Source organism: Bidens hawaiensis, unplaced genomic scaffold, assembly GCF_021521415.1.
Source record: "Bidens hawaiensis isolate Kalapana, Puna unplaced genomic scaffold, B.hawaiensis_p1.1 tig00017472_1, whole genome shotgun sequence".
Classification (NCBI taxonomy): domain Eukaryota; kingdom Viridiplantae; phylum Streptophyta; class Magnoliopsida; order Asterales; family Asteraceae; genus Bidens; species Bidens hawaiensis.
Window position 1 is genome coordinate 208,589 of NW_027492646.1, and position 19,791 is coordinate 228,379.

The 19,791-nt window shown below is 36.9% G+C and overlaps 1 protein-coding gene across 3 annotated transcripts; it reads left to right on the forward strand.

Annotated features, from left to right (window-relative positions):
• The first annotated feature begins 12,404 nt into the window (after window positions 1-12,404).
• LOC143554036 (uncharacterized) lies at window positions 12,405-17,849 on the forward strand. Of its 3 annotated transcripts, none has more exons than XM_077043899.1 (10): window positions 12,405-12,474; window positions 13,153-13,617; window positions 13,669-13,706; window positions 14,303-14,416; window positions 14,505-14,576; window positions 14,710-14,826; window positions 15,305-15,446; window positions 16,275-16,491; window positions 17,149-17,270; window positions 17,441-17,849. In XM_077043899.1, the coding sequence occupies exons 2-8, from the start codon at window positions 13,340-13,342 to the stop codon at window positions 16,453-16,455; spliced, it is 942 nt and encodes a 313-aa protein (XP_076900014.1). In that variant the 5' UTR covers window positions 12,405-12,474; window positions 13,153-13,339; the 3' UTR covers window positions 16,456-16,491; window positions 17,149-17,270; window positions 17,441-17,849. The 3 variants fall into 3 exon arrangements, with proteins under 3 accessions (XP_076900014.1, XP_076900016.1, XP_076900015.1); XM_077043901.1 differs by having other exon boundaries at window positions 14,710-14,814; XM_077043900.1 differs by having other exon boundaries at window positions 14,511-14,576.
• Window positions 17,850-19,791: the final 1,942 nt, after the last annotated feature.

Genomic DNA, 19,791 nt, shown 5'->3' on the forward strand with positions numbered 1-19,791 from the left:
GACAATTTACATGTCGGTTCTGTTCCAACCACGAGAATTCATAAAGATCACCCTTTGGAGAATGTGATTGGTGATGTGTCCTCCGGTGTACAAACAAGACGTAGCTTGAATGAGCACACCTGTGTTTACACAAGCATCAAGGAGACAGGGATAATCAACGAATGCTTGTACACCTGCTTTATCAGCCAGATTGAACCGAAGAATTATCAAATGGCTCTCAAGGACAGCTCGTGGGTCGAAGCCATGCAAGAAGAGTTGGCTCAGTTCAAGAAAATGGAAGTATGGGATTTGGTTGAAAAACCGAAGAATGTGCATGCGATAGGCACAAAATGGGTGTTTAAGTGCAAGAGAGATGATAAAGGGATTATCATAAGAAACAAGGCGAGGCTAGTTGTGAAAGGATTTAATCAACAAGAGGGTATTGATTATAATGAAGTGTTCGCTCCGGTGGCAAGGTTGGAAGCCATTAGATTGTTTTTGGCATTCGCTGCTTATAAGAAGATGAAGGTATTTCAGTTGGATGTGAAGAGTGCGTTTCTGAATGGGAAAGTTGATGAGGTAGTGTATGTTGAGCAACCTCCGGGTTTTCCTGACCCAGACTTTCCTGATCACGTGTACAAGTTAAGCAAGGCATTGTATGGACTACATCAGGCACCTCGTGCCTGGTATTCAACTTTATCAGATTACTTGCTTGAAAATGGGTTTGAAAGAGGGAAGATTGATAGCACGTTGTTGTTAAGAGAGAAGGAAGCGACTTCCTGCTGGTGCAAGTCTACGTGGATGACATTATCTTTGCTGCATCTAAAGTCTCCATGTGTCAGGAGTTTGAGGACGTCATGAAGAAAAGGTTTGAAATGAGTGCTATGGGTGAACTAACTTTCTTTTTAGGATTGCAGGTTGATCAGAAGAAGGATGGGATGTTCATTCATCAGACCAAGTATGTCCATGATGTGCTCAAACGCTTTAAGATGGAGGACAGCACTCCATTCGACACTCCAATCTGCGTCAATCACAAATTGGGTGCTGAGTCAGACGGTGATGCAGATGTGGATCCAACTCAGTATCGGGCTATTATAGGTTCTTTAATGTACTTAACTGCTTCTAGGCCTGATATAATGTTTGCTGTTTGTCTTTGTGCTCGTTTTCAGGCAAACCCAAAGGAATCTCACATGAAGGGTGTGAAGAGGATCTTGCGGTATCTCAAGGGCAAACCGAAGCTGGGGTTGTGGTACCCGAGAGGAGGAGACTTGGAGCTAGTCGCTTACACAGATTCTGATTATGGAGGGTGCAATCAGAGTCGGAAGTCAACAACTGGAAGATGTCAGTTTCTTGGTGGCAGATTGGTGTCGTGGCAATGCAAGAAACAGACTTCGGTCGCAATTTCAACCTGTGAAGCAGAATACATGGCAGCATCCAACTGCTGCTCCCAGGTTCTTTGGATTCAACAACAGTTGCGCGACTATGGTCTGAATTTCTTACTTACACCTATTTGCATTGATAACACAGCTGCTATCTCAGTAACTAACAATCCCGTGAAGCATAGTAAAACTAAACATATTGACATACGTCATCATTTTATACGGGATTGTGCTGAGAAGAAACTGATTGTGCTTGAAAAGGTGGATACGCTTGATAATTTCGCTGATCTTTATACTAAAGCGTTTGACAAAACAAGATTTCAAAACCTTATCGAGCTGAATGGGATGATCAATCCCGAGTAACCATGCTTTTCATGTTATATTTAAAATAAAAAAAAAACGTCACTACCGCTTAAAATATGTCGGTTACCTCAGTTTGAAGGACTTGTCTTCGGATATGTTTTGGTCCTCATTTTCTACTTGTAGATTTTGAGGATAGCCATTAACCAGATGACTGAAAGTGACCGGGGCGGTTTATGATGAGTTTTCATTCTTTCGCTTAAAATTAGTCGATCATATTAATTAGTTGGAAGGACACATACTAGTATGTGGTCGGTCCAGCTGATCCATTGGATCTTCGGGATAGCCGTTTACCTGAAGACTTTGTTTTGGTCGGGGCGATTAATGTTAAAAATTTTTTTGGGGAAATGAAATTATTTTTCAAGTCTACTACTTCGTAAGAAGTTCGTTAGCTATGTTTAACAGAAAATTGATCTAACCTTGGAAAATGATATATATACTGATTCTGTGTGCTTAACTAGTGAAGTTATTAGGCTTAAAAGGCTTTAGGACAGTCATTGTATGTCATGGTAACTTTTTATGGTGCGTAAAAGTAGATGTGATACAAACTAAAACTACTTGATTTTACGTGGAAACTCCTTACGAGTTTTGCATGTCTTCATATATATCTTTCCGAATGATAGGCAGAAAAGCGATTACCCAGTCATACACGAGCCCGTAAGTGTTCTGATTCCCGTGAAGATAGCGTTTCAAGAAACTGCAGTGATCCAGATTCGGGACTTGCAGTTGGTTACTACTCTGAAGTCTATGTAAATGTTTATCATAAAAAAAAAAAAAAAAAAAAAACTTATGAGTTATTGAAACATTCTAGAGTTCAACATATCAAGACTTCTTAATGATGGAGTAAGAGAGAGAACGGGAAGGAGATGAAGAGTAATTACAAACTTAATCAGACACTAAGGGTCGAAGTCAATTCGGGGTGACTTGGGGAAAGCCAAATATGCTTTGAGAATAGATAGGAGGCATCATAATCTCTGAGTTGTTGCCCACTTAAATTTTGAGGCTTAATTGAACCTAACTCGTATCACAGAAATGATGAAAACCATCTTAAGTTATTTACCTGCTTACAACCTGTCTCTATATGTCATAATTCAGCTAAACACGGATCTATGTGACAGTCACGTAATTAGTATGATTCCTGTTCGGATCTTTTCTAAAACGTAGTAGTCCCTATCGAGACTGAAATTTGATCCCTTGTACTTTAATTTTTTAAAAGTTTTTTTCGTACTTAAATAGTTTATGATTTTATAACTGGTTACTTGGACTTGATCGTGTTATTTAATTCTTAAAAGGAAGTTTTAAAAGTTAATTGCAAAATGTTCAAATTATAAGGGTTGATTTTGTAAATATAGGCGATGTTGTTAAACAGGCGAACTTGTGAATAACTTCGCCAAAATCCTTATATAGGGGCGAAGTTATACAGGCGAAGTTACGGTTAACTTCGCCTAGGCGAAGTTAACCGTAACTTCGCCTGTATAACTTCGCCCCTATATAAGGATTTTCAAAGGTCATCAGTTCATTATTTGAAATATCAGCGAACTTATCCTCGATTCACACAGCGAACTTATATCCGATTTTCATCCGATTATCTTTTTTTCCGATTTCAATCAGTATTCAAGGTGTGTTTGGGTTCTATATCTTATACTCGATGTTCGATGTTGTTAATCCTAGGTTGTTTCGACACCCGGTTAACGACCTCGGACGTTCGAAACCTATACCCGATTTCAAAACTTGTTTTACCTGTTCATGAGCAAACTGATCATCCGGACTGCCTTAATACCATGTGTTTTAGTCTCCTAAATCGTCAAAATTGGCTGAAACACCAAACTTTTCGATGTTGATTCTGCTTACTGTTGTCGATTCAGTTTCAGGCGAACTTAAGGTTTAGGCGAAGTTATCCGTAACTTCGCCTGAGTCTAAACTTCGCCTGAGGCGATGTTGTGGTGAGGCGAAGTTATCATTAACTTCGCCTGGACCTTTTAAATTTTTTAAATTATTAGACGAACTTAAAGATGAAGCGAAGTTGTTCCCAACTTCGCCTCAACTATAACTTCGCCTATACAGAAGTTATCACAACTTCGCTCATGGTGATAAGCGAACTTGTGTTACACCTTAACGTGTATCTAACTTGGTTCGTTTGTTGCAGATATGGCTGCAGTAGCAGGTGCTGGAGGTGCTGGAGGGGATGACGGAGATAACCAGAGGCAATTCTTCCCGGGTCACAACATGTTCATCACCTTAGACCCGGAAGCGAGTGGTGTGGAGGATTACCGGGAGATAATCACATTCCTCCTTCGCTCGAGGATATTCCACGCTATCACGACGACTCTGCCGATATCCTTACCCAATATCGAGGATTTCTGGCAGACTGTGGAGTACGATTGCCGTGTTGAACCCCCGGTTATGCGAGCAACCGTCAACAACCAAGAAGTTCAGTTCTCGTCTGAACAAATAAGGGTGGCGTTACGATTCGGTGAGGAGACTAGGAATGACCCTACGGAGTTTGTGGCTCCGTTCCGTGATGGAAAGTTTCTCCGAATGGGCTATTCTGGTCCATTAGGTGATACTCAGAGGAGGAAGGGGTTCCTGCTCGATCAGTGGCGCTTCCTCATGCACGTCATGATTGTGTGTATGTCTGGGAGGAAGGCGGGTACTGACGGAATGGGTGCGACCATGCAGTCAGCAATGACTGCTCTGACTTATAACAAACGTTATAGCTTTAGTCAGATGGTCTTTTACGAGATCGACAGACAGAGGAGGGCGATGGCTCGTGAGCGGTTCATAATGTATCCAAGATTCATCCAGATGATCTTGAACCATGTGGCTCCAACTTTGCCTCAACGACGCCCAATAAGATACGTGGAGAATGTGAGCAAACGTATCTTTGCTCAATGCCGTACTTCGAGTGCGATGAGCAAGCCTAAACGTCGTCCAAGGCATACTCCACTCTTTGGGTTCTTAATAAACCCGGGGTATGTGCCAGCTCGGGGGGATGAGTTCAGAGACCCTCAACCACAACAGGCAGGAGCAACTCGAGATGTACCTACTGTGCCTGTGGTGTCGGCTGAGGAGGATGTAGACCTTGATGCTGCATTTGACGGCCAAGGATTCTTCGACATGGATCGGTTTGATCCGCAAGAAGAGGTGCAGGTCTCTGCTGCACAGGTTCGGGAAGTGATTGTTACTAGAGCAGCTACGACGGTGGCTGACTCAGATCTTGATGAGGTTATGGATGAGGCGAGAAGGATGATGGTGAGACGGGAGAGGATGTTAGGGAAGAGAAAGAGGACAGTTGCTGATAGTGAGTCAGAAGAAGAAGAAGAGGATATTCACAAGCTGATTAGACGATCAAGACGTGAAAGGACAGGTGCAGGTATGGGAGCTGGAGAGACTTCAAGGGTTGTACGTTTCGCTCCATCCGCACTGTCAGGTATGTCGATTGTTCCTACTTCTGTACAGGTTACAAGCGCTGCGGATGTTCCCGTGGTGGCTACATCAGCTGTCGGCATCCCATCCATCACAATACAGACGACGACTCCGGAGATTGTGTCGTTACCACCTCCAACGCTTACTCCTTCAGAGGTGGTGGCACAATTTGTAGAGTCTACCGTCATTGCAATTGCAGGGTTGTCGGTCACGATACCACCTGCGGTTACGTCCACAACTGCTTCTGATGTCCCAGTTACATTCGAGATCCCTGCTGAGTATACTCCAGATACATCTAACATGAGGTTTGATTTCGATGCAACCCTCTCAGACTCGGAGAGAATAGCTGCACTTGAACGGGTCGTGGCAGAGCAATCAAGGATAAACTTTATCCAGACCCAGGCTATTCAGCGCCTTGTAGCAGAGAATCAACTACAGTCGTCCCTCCTGGTTGAACATGGGCGAATTATAGATGCTATGAAGGAGTTCTTGGCATCTCAGGGGGAGACAGGCTGTAGAGGCGACGAGTTAAGGACGAAGAAGAGATATGACAGAGACGATGATCCCAATGCACCGAAAGGTGCAGGTGGTGAGTTGCCAAGAACTACTCAAGCTCTTGGGACTTCCACAGGTCAGGGGGAGTCAGCAGGTGCAGTTGGTGGGGATGAGGTGGTGATGGTTGATGATGATGATGATGTGATAGATGCGTTGAAAGAACTGGATGATGATATGCTAGAGGATGATGTGATGTTTGATGATGATGTGCTGCCTATTGAGGAGATTGAGAAGATTGGAGCACAGATTGTGATTGAAGATGAGATTGAAGAAGGTGAAATAATTGAAGAAAATGTTGAACACGAGATCCCAGATGTTGAGAAAGCCGATATGGGTACTGAGACAGTAATAGATGAGACTGAGTGGGAGGAGCAGCCTAGGTGGAAGGAAGGCTGTGCTCATTGGTTTATTAAAACTAAGAAGCCTGCAGTTCCAACCATGTTCAAGAAGAGTTATAATATCAAAGGCTATGCTGAGTCGAAGAAAGGAATTATTTGTTGGCTATATGATGAACAGATAAAGTTGTTTGTGGTGAAACGTTTTGATGGGATTCAGTATTTTAAAAGAACGTTGAGATCTCTCAATACACTGTCGGAATGTGAGGTGAAGGATTTGGCTAGATTGGGGCTGATCAATAGAAGCGACGACAACATGGCAAGGGTTATTGGGAAGATCGTATGGAAAGAAAGCATAAAAGAGAAGAAGTTTGAGTTATTAAAGCCACAGAAGGGAAAGCTAGTGGAAGGTAAAGAAAGGGGAATGAGAGCAGATGGCAAGCCATGGATGGTAATGAAGTACAAACCGATTCGATGCATTAAGGAGGTTCCAATGAAGATTATGCCTCAAGATGTGTTGAAGAATCTTAAATGGTGGTATGTTGATTGCCAGACTGCTGAAGCCGTGATGGAAGACGAAGACGAACAAGAAGTGCTGAGGGTGTATGATCCGATGCATCTTGTTAACTTATCGAAAGCTGATCTGCAAGTGTTGAATGAAAAGAAGATATTCTATCTTCCTGCTTGGAAAGATGAAGCAAGGAAATATCAGCGAGTAGTCACGGTATGTGTTAGAGAAGGAGTGCATGCGTGAAGATACAGGATTACAAGACAAGAGCTTAAAGATCAAGATATGAAGCTACTGCCAAGGGGGAGTCTGTTGGTGCATAAATGTCAGTAGTTCATAGTCTAGTGTCTGTAATATTATTTATGTTTTTGTTTAAGCGAAGTTGTTAACAAGTTCGCCTAGGCGAACTTGTTGAACAAGCGAAGTTATGGACAACTTCGCCTGAACATATCAGGCGAAGTTGTCGTGTATATAAAGTCCTAGGTTACGGGCTGTTTAGAGTTGATAGTGTATCGTGAAGTTAGTCGTTTGAGTTAATCGAGAGTCTGTATCAGTGATTCATATCACGTGAGTTCGGTTATTAATATATAACGTGTTTCGGTTTATTCGTGTGTGTTTGTTTGGTTTGCTTTCTACGCTCGTAACGATCTACGCAGGGATTCCGCACCTGAGTAGATCGAGATATCTCGTGTGATCCGTCCAGGGAACCTACAGTTGAATGGTGGTGGAACAGCCTTGTACTTTTCATCTTCTTTTACTTTATTCAGAATTCCACAAATGTTTCCAGTTGAAACTAAGTTCTTTAGGAATTCATTTTCAGTTTGCAGCTTTGTATTCAGCACCTTTTCATCAATCACCATCTTCTTCAACCCACTAATCTCAGTTGTGAATCTTGTCTGAGCTCTATAGCTATTCATACAATCCTCTTCCAAACTTTTCATTCTTTCCTCACTAACAATCTCACTTGCCTCATAAGCATTGATAATGCTTTGCTTCTTAAAACACTCACTTTCCAGCTTACCAATCTTTTCTTTTAATTCATTGACAAGTTTAGGTAAATCAGCATTAGGATCAGAATGTACCTTAGATGAAGATGCAGAGTCTATGGCCATGAATGCCACATTAGCTCTTCTGATATCATCTGCAATATCTTCCTCATGGTTACTCCAGTCAAAGCTTCCCTCATGCTGAGTAGTTACTGCCACATTGTCTTGATTTCTTGGTTGATTTTGGTTTGCTGGAATGTTGCTAGTTGCAGGGTTTTGAACAGCTTGATTCTGATTGTTGTTCATTTGATATACTTGATTCTGATTCATACCCTGCTGGTTGTTCATCTGAGGCTGATAGTGGTTGTTGAAATTGGGATTGAAGTTGTTGTTTGGATGGAAGTTGTTATTGTTGGGATTGAAGCCTTGGTTATTGTTGAAGTTCTGCTGGTTGTTGTTTCTGTGCACATTCTGCTGGTATTGTTGTTGGTTTCTAGGCTGTTGGAACTGATTGACTTGAAAGTTCCTTGGCATATTGCACTCTCTTGCAAAGTGTCCAGGCTGTTGACAGTTGTAGCAGATAGCCTTGGACTTGTCAAATCCTATTCTCTCATTTGGACCAGAAACTAGTGATCTACCAGTTCTATTGTACAGTCTCTTGCTTCTTAATGCCAACATTGCAGCTTGCCATTTGAGATCCATGTCTTCAAGGTCATCAGCATCTATTTGTTCCAAATCATCCTGCACTACACTTGTGTGAATCAAGTTTTTGGCCACAAATGCATTGTAGGATTCAGTGAACATAGACATTAGGGCTTGTGCATCACTCCCTTGAACATGCCCTGTACCAGCACTTTGGGCATTTCCATTTCCCACAAAGACTGAATCATCATCAATCAATTGAACATTAAACCTCTGTTGACCACCTTGACTGCTTGAACCACCTCCAATGAATGACTTAGCAGTCTCATTGTTATGATCACTTGGTTCTTCAATGATGGGAATTTGTTGTTGATTCTTTGTTGTAAGATTCCCCATTGGAGCAATTAAAGCATTTGACACATTGAAACTTGGTTTATCTTCCTTGATCATTTCATTCTCAATCATTTCAAGTTTAGCAGCTTGAAGAAAACAAACTACATCATCCAATTTCAATTCATTGAAATTTTGCTTTTGAATGATGAATTTGCAAGCAGTATACCATTCTTTTGGCATTGAGTTGAGCAACTTTGTATTTAAATCAAAGTCAGTCATTACATAGTCAGTTGTTCTCAACTCATTCACAATACTTAGAAAACGTTCTAGTATTGACTTCAACCTTTCACCATCTCTATACTTGAATCTTTGTAACTGTTGCTTCAGTCTTTGCTTCTTAATGTTTTTCAATTCAGTGTTCCCTTCATACATCTCAAGGATTGCATCATACATTGCCTTAGCACTTTGATGATGTGCAACCTTTGTGAGGATTTCCCAAGACAGACCAAGTTTGAGCATAGCCAATGCTCTGTCATCAACTTTTCTCATTCTCTCTCTGACAGCAGCAATAGCATTTGCATTAGCACCTTCTTCAACAGCAGCTTGTGGACCATTCTTGATAGAATTCCACATATCCACATCATTATAACAAACAGCAGCCTCAAAAAGCACTTTCCACTTGGTAAAGTTCTCATGACCATACAATCTAGGTATCTTATTAGTAGACACCTCTTGTTCCTCATATCCAGACATTTTCTTAAAGTAAAAGTTAAGTTCTTATCAAAAATAGAGTAAAATGATCAGATCTGAGAATAAATTCTTAGATCTGAGGTGTCTGATATGAATAGAACAAGATTCAACAATAAAAATCAAAGCTTTAAGTGAAATAAGGAAAAGAAAACACCTAAAACTTGTAGATCTGGAAGAAAAATGAAGAACAGAGCTTCTGACGTCACAAATCAATCGAACAGTGCTCTGCTTACGTCATTCTTCTTCAAAACTTAATCAGCAACAATCTTTCTAAAAATAGCAGCAACAATCTCTGATACCACTTGTCAGGTCCCGATTATGATGGTCGATTCGGCTCGGATCTTAATCAATCATGTCATAACTCACACAAAAATTAATCGTGTTGACAAGAGAGTTAATGACGGGTTACTATATTTAGAAAGATGACCGTTTGTTAAAGGCGGAATCAATAACAAACATACGGTTGCAATGAGTATTCAAAATATAAAGACACACACAGGATTCACTCAAAAGATTTCCATTTATATAAAGTTAATCATACAAAAGGATAATCGATTAGGGTTTAGAAGGAATCCTAGGACAGCCGTCACACACACAATATTCTTTCAATTAATGTGTCGGTCTTATCCGTATTGTGTCTCCCCCTTCCGTGTCCTTTGGCGGCGTGCCCTAATTATTCTATTTATAGGCCTGCCAACCTAAGACAGGCTGTCATTCCTTCTAGAAACCCTATCCGATAGTACATATTCAATTTACATATTCAAAAATATACTAAGTGTAAAACAAGTCTTCCGGGTAGGCTTTTCATTAAACTTCAGTCTCCGGGTACGCAGTGTACTCGGCCTTCCTTCAGACTTGGTAAACATAGAAGTGTACTCGGAATCAGTTTCCGGGTAGACTTTACTTAAAGAATATTTTACCAAGTAAAATATTCACCGAGTAGACTTCAATCTTCTTTGACTTATCAAACTTTGCTCGACAAATCCTTACGAGCAACCTTGTTCTTCTATGATCCTGTTCGGCTCATTGTCAGTTAAACAACTTATTGATAAGGCGTACTCGGGAGTACATACCTTACTTGAGCAGAACCTTACTCGATATGACTTAGAGATATTCCATCAACTCATCAAGTATACTTGGACCATATTTATTAAAGAATACCTTGCCCGGTTTTCCAATTACTTGGCTTCTTGGACTTGGTTGACCAAACCTTACTCGGAAGAGTAAAATACTTGGTCTTGAAGAACAACCCTGCTTGACAAAGTGAACCTTACGCGGATATGCCAAATTAATGAACCTTACTCGGAAATCACTAAAAAGCATACCTTGCTCGGATATCCACTTAAGAAGATTATTTGAAGTAAACCGTGCCCGGAAGGCAAAATCTCGTACTCGGCTAAGTAAAAGCTTACTCGAAGGTCCAAGGTGTGCTCGGATTCAATACTTAGCAGTTTCTGAGGAGGTTGAGAAGATTCCAATCTTCCATATTCTTCGTTTAGGTCAAACATTTGGGTCAAATTCTTGACTCAACATATTATGTAATAATTTCGTTAGTATTACATTATGTAAATGTAATATATCAATATTGTTGTATTGTATACATGTAATATTATTGTATTACATATATCTAACATTGTTATATTATATATATATATATATATATATATATATATATATATATATATACACTCATCCTATTTATATAGGGTTAGGTTCATTACAGAACTCTAAAAAACTTAAGAACTTTAAGAACTGATAACAACCAACTATTTTTTTAAAATTTTTTATATATTACTATTGTTAGAGAGTAGTTTTATCATATTTCTAAAATAAAGTTTTCATTACATACGTAAATCACAAGTTTATATATGTGTAAAATTTATGTAATAACAAACTTACATATGTGTAAAAAAAAATTTAGATATGTGTAAAACTAATATTTATAATTGTAATCGTAAAGATAGATATAAAAACTGATAAAACTACACTCAAATATCATGAACATACAAAAATTTTTATAAAAAATGTTAGTTATTAAAAGTTCTTTCAACTTCTTAAATAATTTAAGAGTTCTGTAATGATACTCATCCTATATATATGTATATATATATATATATATATATATATATATATGTAATAGTGTAATATTAGATATATGTAATATGTCAAAAATCACGATCATTTTATACAACACTTAGAAAGGTAATATTATAATAAAATAAATGAGACTTTTTTAAAATAAATCATGCTTGGACTAGGTTTTGACGAGTTATTTATTAGTAGGAGGAGTTGTCTTTTGATATTTCTCGTATTTTTCCACCTATTTAATAATTGTATTCAACATGAGACTCTTTAAAATTGTATATCAATAATAACATTGTCATATGCACTGCCTTAGGAATACATATCAAACAACTTATAAATTTGTAATTGGTGCTGTAAAAGTTACTATGCATAGTCGGGTGGCAGGTCATCAACTAGCAACTAATAGGGATAAATCAGATTTGAATTTTATATATAATTTTAGTTTATACATACATACATACACAAACACATTTTTATGTGTAATTTTTTATTGTACACACAGAGAGAAGCATAAGCTTAACTTTAATATAACCAAAAGATTAAGGATGGAAAATGTAACTTTTCAAAACTAGGGTGAAACTATGAAACCCAATAACCTAAAACTAACGTATCCTTTGTTTAGACACAAATCCTATTTAGCAGCAGTTGCCGTCATTATCATTCATCTTCGTCTCCAACTCTGTTTTGATGTAAGTCTAATCTCTCTCCATCTTATCTCCACGTATCTTGTCAAGCCGTCCTCTTTCCACGTGTAATCAAAGCGTACAACTTGCCACCACCTACAAAGATCACCTAGCCATTAATCATTCGATTAAAAGATAACTCCAACCAACTATCATTAGTCGCCAGATAAACAATAACCATTCATAATTTTTTATATTTTATTTTTTATAACAATGAATGCTTTTATGTTTTGTTGGATATACATCTTTGATTAATCTTCCTCTAAAAAGAGAAATAATTAATCAATCTAATTAATATTAGCCATCTATTTTTTTTTTGTTGTATATTTATCAAACATATATATACGACAAATAAACTAACATCATAATTTGTTAAATAGAGAATTTGGGTTGACAATCAGGACTCCATTGTTGACCTCAAGCACTACAGAAGACACTCACTCAGTCAGCATGGTAAGTAACTCATCATTATTATTTTATACTAAACCCTAACCGACGAATTGTTGATCATTTTGTTACTCAAACCCAGTTCGTTTCGTTCTTTAGGGGTTTTGTGCTATAATTTCAACCCTTTAATGTGCAGCAATAGCTCAGAGTCACCTAAATTAGATGTTGGATCTGATGAACTGAAACCATAATAAATTTCCTGTTTGTTTATTAATTTTATCATCTTTGTCAAGATTTATGCGTTTAAACTATGGTGTGTGACCCAATTAATCTGATGGCCCATTTGTTATTGTAATTGCATCAGCTGCAAGTGTAGGGGACAGGCGACAGCTTTGTATTTTTTTTTTATTTATTTTATATTATATTGTAATATATTTATCTTAGTTTTTAGTGGTTGATGTTTTCCCAACAAAAAGTTTATGAATTCTTTTACCATATTCAATTTTGATATTGTCTCTTAGTAAACCATAAACCGGGTAAGACCACCCGTGAGACTCAGACCTAGTTATTTACAATAAGGTTGGGTCCCGGGTCATGAGAATACCACTAAACAGGTCTGATATGTTTGCACACCCCTAATTCTCAATATGAAATGTATTAATTTTAATCAAATCTCATCATAACCAACTTAAGGCAAAATGGTGATTTTCAGTTACATTACAATATTTTACCACTACTTTGCAGGTCAAACCATGCAACACATGTGGTGATATCGGCGTCATTGAAGCTATAGTTGTTTGTTGCGAGTGTCAAGTTGTACGTGAGCATCTGTAAGAACCAAACTCTGTTCGCCATGCATATGCAACACATTTGTAAGATTACCAAAAACCCCTTTACATTTTGCTAATATGTTCTAAATGTTACTTACTGCATGAGGGAAGTTAAGATGCAAACGCCCGAATGGTGGCTTTGTGATGAATGTGAGCAAAATAAGCTGAGTTCACCCTCACCGAAAACTATTGAAAATAAACCGAAAACACAGAAACTGTCAGTTATATTGCAACAGACCGCCTCTGTCAAAGAAAGTGAACCCAAATCCCGTAGTCCTAGCCAGTTAGGATTTAAGGAGAAATGGGCCAACAAAGGGAAAACACAATTTATTAGCTTCAATGAGGCAGTGAAGCTGTCATCCGGTTCTGTGAAGCCAAATACTTTAAGAAAAGAATTTGGTCCTCCAAACAAGATGTCAAATTCTTTGACTCCAACTCGTGTTTTTCAGCTGTCAACTGGTTTAAATGGTGATTTTTTTAATGAAATTTATCTTTTTAGTTAGTGAATAGGCTTGTAAACGAGTTTGAACATGAACCGGGCATGTTCATGTTCGTTTGTTTAATTTTAACCGAACAAATGATCGAGCACGAACAATCAAACGAACGGGCTTTTCTTGTTTGTGTTTGTTTGTTTGTTAAGAAAATGAACATCTTCGTGTTCATTTGTGTTTGTTCGTTAATGGTATAAACGAGTGGTTTACGAACGTAAATGAACGAACATAACTTTAAATAGATAAAAAGCTATTAAAACTAGACTAAATTGTAATTGGCGAAAAGATTTTTAAATGAATGTATTAAGAAACATAAACGAATGAACTTAAACTAACATAAACTAACCAACACAAGAACTGAAGAAAGTCAAACAAATTTAAATGAACGACATAAACGACTGTTTACACGAACGAGATATGTGTTCATGTTCGTCCGCTTAGGTAAATGTACAAAAGTTTTTGTTCATGTTTGTTCTTTATTAATGGTTCACGTTCGGTTCGTTTACAGGCTTATTTGTGAATATGAAAATCATGTTGCGGGTGTTAACTTATTTCTTATAATCACTATAACAGAAAAAACTACACCATTTGGATGTGAATGGTCGCTTTTTCAGTCACCACAAAAAGAAAGAAATGTTAGGTTAAATTTGCGGCAACCTGTTGTTCAACAGTCATCTAGCCCAAAAGGTGAATTCCATATGAAGATATAATTGTTTTTCAAACAGAACATTATGTTGAAGTTCTTGTAATTTCTTTCTTATGATCAATATTATAGAAAAAGCTGTTAGGTCTTCTATGCCTTCTAGCTGTGTTGAAGGAACAAAACCAGAAAGAGAGATGAAGACATGTATGTATTTTGAATCTTATAATAAGTTCCACAATTCTTATTTATTATTATTATTACTACCATTAACTGTTATTATTATTATTATTATTATCATTGTTATTATTATTATTATTATTATTTTGTGTTTTTTTAGCAATAAGTGAGCTCTTGCATCCCAAAAAAGCAGCAGATATCAGTGTACTTAAAGAAGAGTCGCATAAACTATTTAAAGAACATGAAAAAACTGGAACAGCATCAGGTACAAAGATTGGTATCTATTTTTTTGTGAAAGTGTTTTATGTTAGTTATTCAAGAACACAAGTTGCAACTAGATGTAGCAAATTTGACCCATATAGTTATAAACGGGTCAGTTGGTTTGGGTCACGGGTTAAAACGGGTTCTGAGTAAAGTGAGTTCTGGTCAAAACTGTTCATATATATATAAAAAAGAAGCATCAAAGTCAAAACAGGTTTTGGCCAAAATTGAGTGGGGCTGCAATGATTCGTTATAGAAAAGAGTACCAAAAAAGGTTCACCCCTTAGATATTCTTATGGTGGCTAAAAGAAAAGCAGGTCAAAGGTGTTAAATGAGTTGAAAGTTGTCCAAAGTGTGTTTCTTTTAATTAACAGTAAAAGAGTCCTTCATGCATTAGTTATTTATTGAAAGGAAATGCTTGATCATCTGTCATGTCTAGTTGCGAATGATCAGTTTTTGTTTTTTTTTTGTTGACAAATTATTTTTCTTGATAGGTTCCCAGACTAATGCTGATGTGGAGGCTGCTGGAAAACCAAATTTAACCATGTTAGCAAGGGCAGAACAGGAAAATATTCATGATGTGCCTGCTTCTGACATGCATGATCCATATATTCCTTCTTTTAATTCTTACTGGAAGTAAGCAATCCATTCTTGCATCAATTTTAGCATTTCTTAATATTCAGAAGTGGAGTCCATAGTTGACTTTTGAGTGTGTTATTTTTACTTCTTTTTAATCTTATCTTACTTCCAAGATTCTAATTAGCATCATTTATAGGCTTGTAAACAAACTGAACGAACACGATCGGGCATCTTTGTGCGTTCGTTTAGTTTTAACCGAAATGATCGAACCCAAACAATTAAATGAACGGAGTTTTCTTGCTCGTGTTCGGTCGTTAAGAAAATGGACGTGTTCGTGTTTGTTAACATTCACGAACATAATTGAACTTAGATATGCGAACACTAACTAAAAGTAAACGTGAACATCAATATCTTGAGCCTAAAAAATCAATAAAACTAGACTAAATTGCGATGAATGCTTTTTCATTTTCATAAAACTAGACTAATTGCTAATGGACCTAAAATATTTAAATGAATATATACACGGACGAACTCAAACAAAGATAAACTAACCGAACGTAAATGAGCACACGAGACATCTGCACATGTTTGTTCAACTAAATGAACAAAAAATGTTCTTGTTCGTTCTTAATAAATAAACAAACTTCCCACCGAACGATTCACTGCCAAACACTATATTCTGAGTAAATTAGAAATTGCAACTGTACTAATTTATCCGTACCACCTTGTAACACCATAAACCAAGTTGAACGCTTTCCGGTCAGAAAATAGACTTTTTTTACTCTCAAAAGTCAAACTTGGACTTTTTGTTTAAAACGGAAAGATTATTTTGTTTTATATTATACAGACATAATAATGCACCTTTACATATATGTTTATATACAGGGGATGTTTTAATCTACCCAACGGGTCTCAAGAGTTCAACGAGACATTCACGGGTCATCTGCCATCAAAAACACATTACAAGGTGTATGAGGCAACAAAAAAGTTACCCGAAAATATTTCCTTTGAGCTTGTTTCAAATTGTGAAATACGGACCGAAATATTCCCAGCTGACACAGAATGATATCGGGTTGTACTTTTTCCTGATTTCCAAAACCAGGTTTGCATCTAAACCATGGATCTATAAATGACCTGGTAAACATGTCGATTTGGGTAATTGGGTTACGTGTTATCTTTAGCTTAACGGGTTCTGCCTGTTAAGCTAAAAGATTTAGCTAAAAAGAGAACAGGTTATATGGGTCAAACAAGCTGTTTGAATGCATAAAATGTTTCTAAACTCGTAACTAAAAGGGTTAAAGAGTTTTCGTAATCATATTTGGAAGATTATGATTTTGTAAAATTTTAAAAATGGATTAAATATGTTTCAGGCTGGCCAAACGCAATGCTGTTCGACTCACTTAATAGTTACTTATTTTGACCCGGACCTATTTTCACTTGTGATTAAGGATTTGGGTTATGCTTTATGTCTAAATGGACAAGGAGTTAAACTAAAAGATTTTGACTAATAAGAAAATGGGTTAAAAGTACAAATAAATTTTTAGTAATAAAACTGCTTAGATTATTTTCTTAGTAATATCTTTTTTATTTTTATTTAGCACATAAAGACGTATGCGGGTTAGCCCAACTTGACCCTAAGTTTGATATGCACTTAATAAACGTGTTATAAGCGGGAACCCACACTTATGTTTATCTTATTGAAGTTTCTTTCTTACATGATAAACTTTGATTCTAGAACTAATATTTTGTTTATCTGAAGATCCGAGCGTGACATCCCTATCATTGACTTCATTTGGAGAAATGATCTGGCTTTGAAAACTAATGTGGAAAATGTGGAGTTATTTGTGCTTTCATCTCGAGTCCTACCAGCACATGCTCAAGGTAATTTCATTAAGCCGTAAGATTAGATGTGAAGCAAGGGCATTTTAGTCATTTCAAATGCACATATCTGAAAAACTAGTGTCGACCATCCGAGTAACTAACTCTAAAAAGTAAAAACAAATAAAAAAAGGGTTTATACATATATGTGACTAAATATTTTGTGTTTTCAGAATTTCAAGGGAACTACTTTCTATGGGGAGTTTTTCGCAGACTGAAAATCGCTAGGAAGGTGGCTGATGCAAGCCCGTTAACCGTGACAAACTGTGCACTTTGCGCTGATGCTCCTCCCGGTTTTGAGAGGATTTGTAAGCATACAACAAAGCGTGAACCTTGTGCTGATGTTCCTCCAGGTTTTAAGCGGATTTGTAGGCGATGATATTTTACGTGGCGTTTAATGTTTATCAAGTTGATCGGTCATGTCTATATGACTATATCTGACATTGGAGAACATATTTGCGTAATAGTTTAGGAAGTAGTTTACATGGTATTATGCAATACCAGAATTGAATGAATTTGTGTGGCTATCTAAAAGGAACAATAAAAATAATTGTAATGCTCGTACTACTTGGTAATTTTGCTTTATATGAACTTTAACAATTGTAGTGTTCGTTCATGCGTTATAAAATTATTTACACTAATAAAATTGTAGTTTTTAGGGGTGTAAAGAGTCGAGCCTAAGCTCGAGCTTAGCTTGTTTTGGCTTATGAGGGCTTACGCTCTAGCTGAGCTTGTTCCAAGCACTTTTACTAAAGCTTGGGCTCGGTTTGTCGGTTGTTTGTTCGAGCTCGGTCTGGGCTTTTTTATTATTTAATAATTATATTATATTTTGTTTTCTATATTTTTTACTTTTTATATGTTTTGAGAAAAACTTTAAATGAGCATTAGGTCGACTTGAGCTCGGGTATTACCTTAAACGAGCAAAAGCTTGACTTGAGCTCGAACCGGGTAATGTAAACTAATACATATAGGACTAAAATAGGTAAAACATAAAAACACAAAAGGCTCGAGAATTAAACGAGAATAAATTAGTTAGTTGATCCAATAACATATGTGATACCTATTCCATGACTTTATTTAAATGGCTCAATAACAATTGATTATAATCAAATAACGTGAACTAAAAGCTTTGGTCAGCAAGCATCACGCTTACAATTATCTTTTATTTAACATAAACAGCTTATCTTAAACTAAACGACTCTGGTAACCTTATTTATACCTAAAACAAGAAATAAATAAACTTAAAATCTGAAATAAAAATAAGGTTTATTGGATTTTAATAATCACTATTGAATAGTATTGGCCGATAATAATCTCTATTCATTTAATCACCACTGGCAGTCCCTAATTTAATAAAGTTTGCTCCCAATGGTCCCTCGTTAAAAAGGACTTTACGGCGTTATACTTTTTTTTCCTAATTTCAAATTAATGTTTTAGGGCTTTTGATCGGAAGAAGAATACGAGCTGATCGATATAAAATTAGTTTGAAACGGTGCTCCAAAACGACGAAATAATGCTTCAATTTGAATGTTCGAACTTACAATTACAAAAATTAAGCCGTTTAGATCACCGTTTCGAGTTAAGTTTTACATCAATCGATTCATATTCTCCTTCCTATCAAAAGCCCTAAAACATTAGTTAGAAATTCGGAAAAAAAATATTAACACCGTTAAGTCCTTTTTAACGGGGACCACTGGGGCTAACTTTTTTTAAGTTTGAGACCACCAGTAACGATAAAATAAATAGGAATTATTATCGGCCAATACCAATAATTAGAGATTATTAAAATCCAATAATCCTAATAATAAAGATAAATGCTCCCGCATCACACTCCGCTTTAAAAAAAATAATAATACCGTCCCAAATCAAAGCAACCTGCGTCAAATGAAACATCAATGTACTTCTTATTTATTGCCATCACAATCCCACCTAAACATGTCAACTTCTTGGGATGCATCACTTGGCTCTAGACTTGTACCACGTGGGTTGACGGGGCATTTGGCTGTTACTTTTGAAAACCCGTGGGTCAAACTGGCAAGCCAATTGGTTCTTTCGACATAAGCAAAAGCTCAACAAAGGACGCCTCCATTATTGTAGAACCTCCATTAATTTTGTTGTCAAGATTCATGGATCCCAAAACAATCTTTATAATCATCACTATCAACCGTGCAAGTATTTCAAATCGTCTTCACTTTAAACTTGAAATAGGGACTTGGGTGACACTTTGGTATTCGTTCCGACGAGATCTATTAACCAGTTATAAGCTGACACGTGGATAAAAACTAACATGGCCGGCCAAATTTTTAAAAATCTTTAGGGTTCCTTTCAAATTATTTCATTAAATCTTTTGCTATAAAGCAGTCTTTCCAGACAATTTTTTTATGTTTTCCTACCTAGTCCGTACAAATTCTAAATTTATGAAAAAAGTGTCTTTTAAATTCCGTATGCCAAGACGCATTTCAGAGGTATTTGTTCCAAGGAGTCGATATTTTTATCTTTTCTAATTGGTAAGAACAAATCTCTT

Bases quoted from the DNA above. Each gene is read 5' to 3' on its own strand.
- LOC143554036 (XM_077043899.1), top strand. From the start codon at position 13,340: ATGAGGGAAGTTAAGATGCAAACGCCCGAATGGTGGCTTTGTGATGAA. The intron at 13,618-13,668 runs TACTTTAAGAAA...AAATTCTTTGAC, and splicing joins TCCGGTTCTGTGAAGCCAAA to TCCAACTCGTGTTTTTCAGC. The intron at 15,447-16,274 runs GTAAGCAATCCA...GTTTATATACAG, and splicing joins TCTTTTAATTCTTACTGGAA to GGGATGTTTTAATCTACCCA.